The sequence below is a fragment of the Halyomorpha halys genome, unplaced genomic scaffold (assembly GCF_000696795.3).
Source record: "Halyomorpha halys isolate HHAL.00 unplaced genomic scaffold, Hhal_1.1 Scaffold326.1, whole genome shotgun sequence".
Lineage (NCBI taxonomy): Eukaryota > Metazoa > Arthropoda > Insecta > Hemiptera > Pentatomidae > Halyomorpha > Halyomorpha halys.
This window is the reverse complement of record NW_027106117.1, coordinates 992469-1002036: the sequence shown is the minus strand read 5'-3', so window position 1 is coordinate 1002036 and position 9568 is coordinate 992469. Positions and strand designations below refer to the sequence as shown.

General features: G+C 29.1%; 1 protein-coding gene across 1 annotated transcript in view; it reads left to right on the top strand.

The window, feature by feature from the left end:
* Positions 1-5552, top strand: part of LOC106681316 (legumain) — a 32131-nt gene extending 26579 nt beyond the window's left edge. Inside the window, exons 7-12 of the mRNA XM_014421568.2 lie at positions 197-266; positions 1246-1367; positions 2312-2479; positions 2697-2816; positions 3782-3955; positions 5344-5552. Coding sequence (XP_014277054.1) covers positions 197-266; positions 1246-1367; positions 2312-2479; positions 2697-2816; positions 3782-3955; positions 5344-5487 — 798 coding nt within the window. The 3' untranslated portion in view covers positions 5488-5552. The remainder of the gene's footprint in view (positions 1-196; positions 267-1245; positions 1368-2311; positions 2480-2696; positions 2817-3781; positions 3956-5343) is intronic.
* Positions 5553-9568: the final 4016 nt, after the last annotated feature.

Here is a 9568-nt window from a genome sequence, read left to right as displayed (position 1 = left end):
AATAAAAATAAAATAAGATTAAAAAATAAAATAAATAAAAAAAAAAAGTTTTCACATCTATCAACAGGTATCTCTAGACATTATATTATTTATAACTTTCCTTATAAAATTGTATTAATTCAATTATATAATGTATATGCATAATAAATTTTGATTATCAGTTGTGTTTTATTAAGCACATGAACTTTTTTTCCAGTTGGTCTTTTACATTGAAGCTTGCGAGTCTGGATCTATGGTTGATAATCTCATCAATCATTTGGACAATGGTAAATTTGTTTTTATTATAAAAATAAACCTATTTAAGATAGCAAGATTAGTTTAAATAACTCTTCATTTATTTTATTTTGTTAATGCTAACAGTTATTTTCAAATTAAAAATTCTTATTCGCAATCGACTGATATAAAAAAAAAATGTAAACATCTAAATTAAGATTCTCATTTCCTTCAAATCCCTTGAATAGTTTCTTAAGATCCAAACGCGCAGACAATAATATGTTATACATATATATATTTTTTAACAATTAAAAGCAGCTCTTTGAAGAACTCTCAGACTACGAGTTAATGCCGATTTATGGTTAAAACAATACCTTAGAAGGTAATAACATTATACTTCATTGGTAATTGACAAACTTCGCATACATTTATGAATAGAATCAAAACTAGACCAAAATCTCAAATCATCCACACTAGATGACAATTGCTGAATTCAGAATTCCTATTAAACGAAAAGGTAGTAAAAAAAGTTATTTATTTGTGTTATTTTTAGGAATCATTGATTATGAATCAAAAACAGGTTTTGGTGATATTTCAGTCGGACTTAAAGCGTTGGTTCATATTGTTTCATACAAAATTCAATATACTGACTTAAAGAAGTGGACAAAAGATCCTATGTTATATTATTTTACAATATTTTAACGTTTGTGGATTTTTTTTTTCTGGGAACGTATATCTGAAATTCATATCATTGATATAATAATAATAAATAAATATGGAATATTTCAGTTTATATTATACTAATTTATATAATATTTTATCAACTCGTGCATTAATAAATCAATTTACTTAAAATTATAGCTAATTACACAATATCATTTATAAACTCAGTAAGATAAACAGTAACTAATTACTGAAAATAAATAATAAAAATAATTAGCTAACATTTTTCAATAATTACTTCCTATTTAATTTGGAAAGAAGACAACTGTTGGTATTATTTTGTGATGATCAATTTTTTTTTTTTTTCAGTCTTTGTGAGTACCGCATCAGCCGCTGATGAATCTTCTTGGGGATGGTACTGTGATGACAAAAAATACGGCACATGCTTTGGAGACCTCTACAGCATATCATGGATGGAACGATTGGATGAGGTAATGCATATAAAATATTTATAGACATAGTATATAATTTTTTATACTCCTATCAATGTTGCACAGTGAAATTCAGATTTCACTTTGCTTGAGACAGAACACAAACAAATAACTGATAAACTTTAACACCAATCTACTCAAATTCATAATTTAAATTGACTTTAGAAGTAGGATTTTTTCTTTTTTATTTAATTTTTCTTTTATATTAGTTTTACTATCATAAAATATATTATGAGATGTCAATAGTTTTCTTTAAAATTATCTTGTCTTTGAGAAAGTTTTAGTGTGTTATTTGTTTTACTGTTTACTATTCACTAGTTATTAACTTACATGAATTTTTTCGAAAATGTTTAAGAATATAGGGTCAAATTATCTGCCAAGAGAAGAGATATGGTTCAGTTTCGAGAAAGAAATTGTGGCAAAATCCTAAAAATTTCGAAAAATATTTAATTGGCTTTGAAATGTTAAAAGAACCTCTCATGAAAGATTATAGACGATACGGGCCTTGTATGTAAGTTAGTGGTGAACCAATTTCAACCAGAGAATCTGTGACGGATATTTGGAAACGTCAAGCCTGCAGTCGAACATTACACAGTCATCTTCATACAACATTGAAACCAGTAGCCCGTCCCTATAAACTTTCGACCATATACTAAAGGCTTAAGCCTGCGGATCAAACCTGCAGAAAAACCAGCGCACCGAGCCCGTTGTCTTGTGATATGATTTTAACTACTGGAACAAATTTAATAGCTAGTAAGAAATGATGTATTGCAATGGATTCAGATGATTTTGGCGTTATTGGCAAAAAAAGAAATCTTTTGTTTAAATACTAAGTACCGTGTTATTTTCAAGATTCGATCTCTAATGTCTATTCTATAACATTATTTTAATCACTTACTTTCTATTTATTGGAGACTTTTAAAAATTATTTCACTAATTTTCAGCTCACTGACAGTGAAACATTATTTGACGATTTCAACGCAGTACGCACAGCAGTTACTAAAAGCCACGTACAAGTGTATGGAGACTACAAATTGGGCTTCTTAGAAAAATTCGGTTCTAAAAAGGTTCAAAAAGACGAATACCAAACAGAAAACTCTGTATCTCATGAGGTAAGTGTTCCTCTTACGGTACAAATGTTAACCTTTCTACTCTTATACATCATAGCTTTAAATTTAATACTTAATTAATTATATTTTTGGAGTACAGTCATTGGATACTTATTTTCAATAAAATCAAAAAGTTCTTCTCGAAGTTCAAAAACATATAATTATCAAATTTTATAGTAATAAACTCTCATATGAATATATATAAAATCTTTTATTTCAGCAAAGCAATGGAGTCAATAGCAGAGACATACCATTGTATTTAGCAAAGATGGAGTTGGAAAATGCAAAGGAGCCTGGAAGTATCATGTTAAAGAAAGAAAAATTAGAAAAAATGATCCAAGTAAGTTATCCATAGTAAAAATTGTATTAATATCATACTTGTAACCTTAGTCAGATTTAGTAAATATTAATAAAGACTGCTGACAATGATTTCTTATATAGCATAAATATATATAGCTATTGTAGCTGATTTTTCTTTATAATCATTGCTTTTTAAATCTATCATTAATTCTTATTTATTTTAATCTAAATCTCTAAGGCCCACTTCCTGTTATGTTTTTCTATAGGGACTTGTCCCTGAAACAATAATGAACTTCCATTCAACATCTGAAACTTTTTTATTTTAATTTCAAACAATTACATTCATTCCTAACATTAATTAAAGAAAAATCAATGTTACAGACATTAAATTAAAGGAGAGAGAGAGAGAGAGAGAAATACTTTATTTATCTATGCTGCCTAAATACATCAGATTGCTATCTCACACAACATACTTATCAATCCGTAATCGGACATATATAAATTACACATACGTATATTCAGATATAAAGAGATATAATAAACAATTTTTTTTTCCCTACAGTTTCCTTTTACAATCAATTTCGGTCTGTACAACAAATACAAATGTTTCAATTCATTCCTATTTTTCTTTCTCATTTCTGCTCCTCCAATTTCACCATTTCACAATTTTTTAATTCACCCGATCAACAAATTCGCTCTCCGGAATTCACCCTCCTAGATCCTCTTCAGTGACCCGCTAAACAAATTCAATATTAGACGGCAATGTGAAATCAAACCACCATTCATAGTCACAGCAGTAGATAGAAATCTAACACAATACTTACATATATTTCATAATAAATAGTTTAAAGGCAATATTATGTGTGAGTTTTAGACAGTTTTGATAACCAACAATTTGTTTAATACCAATTTTTATTTTAAATCATGTAATATTTGTATGTTTATACACTACAAAATGTACAGTATAATGTATAAGAAACGACATAATCACTGATTTCTTTCTAGGCTCGTTCATTTGCCGATAACTTGATGTCTAAAATTCTTGAAGTGTATACTGAAGGAGATGTTGAATCACAAAACTATTTAGAATCTGCAAGATTGAAGCTTAACTTAGATATGTTCTCCTGTTATGATGACTTGCTCAATGCCTTTGAAACTAGCTGCTTCAACATTCCTCAGGTAATTTATTTATTTTTTTAAACTTTAATATTTTTTTTACCACATTAGATCGGTGGTCATTAGTAAATTTTAAAACAGAATTGTGTAATAGTTTTCAATACTTTTTTAACATATACCTTTAGATATAGTAATAAATACTGCACTAAACTATGTATTGAAATTTTCATGTAAGAAGCATATAGAAACATTTATTTACTTATTCATAAATGTAATATATGTATAGGCTCAGTACAAAGTTTTACAAATCATTGATTTAGATATGGCTCTCTATATCTGGTAACCACAATATTACCATAGTAAACCCTTAAATACCTTTGAGGAAAAATTAAAACCTTTCTTTTAAAAATCAAACAGCCAAATATTTTAATAGAATAATCATTTGTCATCCAGTACAGTGGTGGGTTAAGGAATTTTCTAAGGGAGCACTCCTGAAGATCATGTGTATTCCATACACCGAATCAAAAATATCAATATAAATTAATATAGTTGAAATAACTTAATTTTTTTAATATAATTTAGATTTCAATTGAGTACACAATAATGAAAGCTGTGAAAAATTGTTTTTCTATGTAATAGAAAAAAGTTTTAAAAAATTCATCTTCCAGGAAGAGGTACCAATTAACATATTTTTATTTTTGGCACATAAAATTAAGGAATTATTCATTACTAACTTCTGTCAGATTGGGTCAGAAATAAGCTTTTTAGAATGAAAAATTGTTGTGTTACATTTTTTAGTTTTTACAGTTTTAGAGGGAGCCCTTCAGTTATTCAGTATTTATTTACTTTTATTTCAAGTCAACTTAGTTAAAAAATTTATTTCATAATGAATTTATTTTATTTTTTATTTAGGTATAATTCCTAAAATAAAATCGATTGATATCAGGGTTTAGTCATATATAAGCTTGCTTTATTAAGGTATAGTAAGCCTTTGTATGGTATAGTAAACGTTACTAGGGCACAGCATTCCTTCTTCAAATATTAATTATATTAGTGGAGTTATTTTTGAAATATTGGATATGATATAATTAAAGAGAAGTTGGTTGGGTGTGTAGTCAAGAAAGAAAGGTCCTGTAACTACTGTATTTAATGTGCCAAAGTTTTTACCAAACTTATTAATCTTCATCTGGGTGACTAGTCCCATCAATTATCCCTTAATCTCTGCACTATTTGACCTTACGAAGGTCTGCAACTTGGGCTGAAGCATTGTTTCACAGTTAAACACACAGTAAGTATAATACTGTATACTTAGTGTGTGTTTCCTTCATGACCACAGTCTCAACCAACTTCTGTCATTGTGTAACAAACTTTTATTGTGATAATTCAACTTTCATTATTTTCATAATACTTTAATAATGTGGTTATATATTTATAAATTTTATTTTTTTCAGAATTCATACTTGATGAAACATCTATACAAATTCGCTAACATCTGTTTGCGAGACATGACCTCCACTAAGGCTGTGACAGCAATCCAGACAGCATGCAGTTCTGAAATGGGAACAATAAATAATCTTGGTATTAACATTGAGTAAATTTTGTTTACGAAACAAATATTGTATAGAATGGTGTAAAATATACTAATATATATAGAATTAAATTGTATTATTTCTTAAATTTATCCTATATTCTGTACCTTTATTACTAAATTATGATCCTTTATATTACTAAATCTTTTCATTTCATCTTGATTGAGAAGTACAGTTGTATTTTCATACAATAATATCTATCACATAGCCTATTTTACTGTGATGTAATAACCTAGCTTGTCTATAGGTATCACTTTTCAAAATACTTGAAAGGCACAACATTTTTTTGTTGTAAGATCTTTATATCTAAGTATATTTGCCTTTTTAACTGCAATTCTTAAATTACAAATGATCAATATTTTGGGTATAGTGCCCATTTTCATTGCCTAAAACTAATTGCACTAAATATAATATAATGAGACATTACTTATCAATTTTTTAATACATTAAAAATTAATATATATAATATATATATTGTATGAATTTATCTAGTCATGTAAACTTAAAACATTATTGAAAAATGAGTAAATGGGCAAGCATCTGTATTACCTTTACCATGTTTAATCAAACTTTTAACTACACTCTCAACTGTTTCCAAAATAGAAAGATTTCCTAATTTTCCAGTTGCTACTGTTATAATCAAATTAGTAATCGGCTCATATTATTAATGCTTTCATTGTCTGAAAGATAGAATGTTATGATTTATATATAGTTATTAATCTGACTACTGAAAACTGTTTTGGATTGGAGTTGAAAAATTAAAAACCAAAAGTAATTATTTTACCAACATTGTACATTCTCTTCCTATGGAAACTAATTAGGGACTATTCACCGTTCCTTTAGAATAGGAGTTCCCAATCCATAGAAGTCTGCGGACTACAAAACCTGAACTATAACTAACTATAGTTGCTAAGGGAGGCTCCCCAAAGAAAATATTTTAAAATTAGGTTGCATAAAAGTTCATTTTGAGTCACTCTCATAGTGCATTTGCCTGTTATAACATATTTGTTTATTTCATCTGCATATTTTTCAATATTAATCCAGGGAAAACTAACAGATTCGAGAATACAGGCTGACAATATTTAACCAGAATGTGCAGCTCTTGGCTTTTGCTAACATTGACATCCGGTGCTCCTAACATATCAGAAAAGCATTTCTGCCACTGGTGGGTCCTGCAGGGAAACCTGGGATCAAGGTGAACCAGGAAAAAACTGATTACTTAGTGACAGAAGAGTAGCCTGGGCATTGTGCCATTTGAGTCCAAGAGAGTTAGAGTGCCAACTTTACTGACTATATGGGTTGGAATCCAGCCTGGGGGGTCGACTTTTATTCCAATGGCAGTGCTATGAAATGAAAACTTGATCCCCCAACATTGTTAGAATACGGTGGTACCGTTTAATCTCCCCTCTCTCCCAGTATGTCAGAAATGACTTAACAAACTGCCAGGGGACAATGACATGGAGGCTTTTGGAGAGCAAGTCATCAACTTTGTGTATTTGAAAGCTTCTAATAGCTCTTTCAAATACACAAAGTTGATGACTTGCTCTCCAAAAGCCTCCATGTCATTGTCCCCTGGCAGTTTGTTAAGTCATTTCTGATATACTGGGAGAGAGGGGAGATTAAACGGTACCACCGTATTCTAACAATGTTGGGGGATCAAGTTATGAATAACACAAACATAAGACTGATGAACTGGATAATTTTTATTTAATCTGGGTATTTTTTAATATCATGAAACTTTACCTATAAGACTTATAACTAAGTTATTAGTGAATGGATAGATTCCATCCTGGTACATAAGTCCTTCAACCACTAAATCTGGATCACACAATTAAATAGGCTGATCTAGGCAATAATTATACAAAATTTTGAAATATCCAGCTCATAATTTTTCAGATAAATTTTATACCTGTCACTTCTCGATGAACCCTAGTCTTCCTTCCTTAATTTTGAATGTATATATGAACCAACCTTTTCCCCAATAAAATAAGAATTGATGGAATTAAGACTGGCATTCCCCACTCTTAACACAAACAAAAAAAAATAATAATCATTGAATACCTATTTAGTACTCTCCAAAGTGTTAAAACAGTGTTAAAAAAACAACATAATTTTGTCCACTCAAACCTATAAGTAATAAATAATGTAAAATACATTACACATAGAAGAATAATAAAGTCAATTCATAAAAAAAGTGGTTTTATCGCAAAACAAACCCAAATCTTGACCACCAACTAGATAGTCATCATAAATAAACATTCTCATACTTCATAAATACATATAAATATAAAATAAGCCACCACAGTGATAAATTATTATTATAGTATACTAATTTAAATAAAAAACAGCAGAATAAAGATCAATGAACATGGAGGTATATGGAACAGGATATAATAGTTAATCTTTACATATATGTTGAGTACAATTCATGAAGACATTCTAGAATAAAAGACCCTTATCACAGCTTAATTGGATAAAAATGGTTAACAATATAAATTATTTTCCAAGTAAACATTTTGGGTCAGGTTTCTCTTTCCACAGAATCATCAAACTAAACTATACGTATATAACAATTGAACATCACATTTTAATTTATTTCATATTTCTCTAATTATCTATTGCTTATAAACCTTTTTCCCGTTAGCCTCAGCTAGTCATAGTTTGTAAGGTGAATTAAAAAATCAGGTAAAAAATTAATAAAATAATAATTAATGTGTATTTGAACTTGATACCTCTATGTGTGTTTCCCTTCTTCTTTCATTATTTGTAATAATGGTCTATTCATCATCAAATTTCTGTTCTAAGCTATATTAATGACTTATAATGAATTAATATTTTTTACTGTATTAACTAAATTTGTTATTAATGATATAACCATTGTATCGTTATATTTAATTTTTTTTTTATTACTTCAGCATGTAAGAAATCAGTTCCATAGATAGGAGTAAGTGGTAAGTGGTGGTTCAGCAACACTTCTATTGCTTCTTCCACTGAACGAGATACCTTTTCTATTTTTGAAAAATAATTCAAAAGAAATAAAAATAAATATAAACAAAAAAAAAATAATACAGGAGGAATAATATAAAGAAGCTACTAACACTTTATTGTCCTATTCTATCTCGGAAATGATACTTCTTCTTTGCTGTTCAACTCTTTGATGGCTAGGTGAGTGGCTAAATCAATTTGTGTGGACTTTTAAACCTAGGACCCAGGAAAAAACAACACACTTACACAAAAAAAAAAAAAAATACATATGATCCATATATCCATTTATTATATATATATATACTCAATCTCTTACAAGGTCTATCCACACTATCCATATAAGATTATACTTGGCTTTCATCAAGCAATTGCTGTGCATTGTAAACATTTTAATATTGAAAACCTAGTGCTGTGCACTCATCACACAACTTTCATTTACCACCCTACTTGGTTATGGTACACCAATCCTTGGTGTTTTCAACATAGTAACTTATTATTCTTATATTTATTTATTATTATTCTTATATATATTACATTAACATTATTATTCTAGATTGCAATACTTTCTCTTACTACGTTTCTATTCACAGGTTGAGTACAGTACTGTTATTACTATATTTTCGTGTTTCCAAAATTGTTGTGATAAGAGTCAAAAGATTGTGTCTATTGTCATAACAACCGTGGAAACGTAAGACGTTTATTTTTTCTTCAAGTTATTTATCAGAAATGTTCACGTGTTAAATTTATACAATCTTTATTACTACTAACAAGGAAAAATGGTTTATTATTACATAGAAACAACATTAAAGGTACTATAGAAAAACATTTTTTGATAATTCGGCATATTTGCCCTGACGGAGTATTCCAATTAGAGCTAGATCTAGCGATATGACCTGACTGTTCATTTAAATGACGTGATCGTCCGAGATATCTTTGAGAAAATGGTAAAATAAAGTGTGACATGTTGCTCGAAGCAATCCATCAGGTCGCCTTTACACAACAATGAATGCCAGTATAGTCGGCAAGGGAGGCCCGTGTGGAGTAGCTAGTCTCCCATCGGGCGCCTCCCCAGGTGGCGGATAGGGGGATTCTCACCAGATAT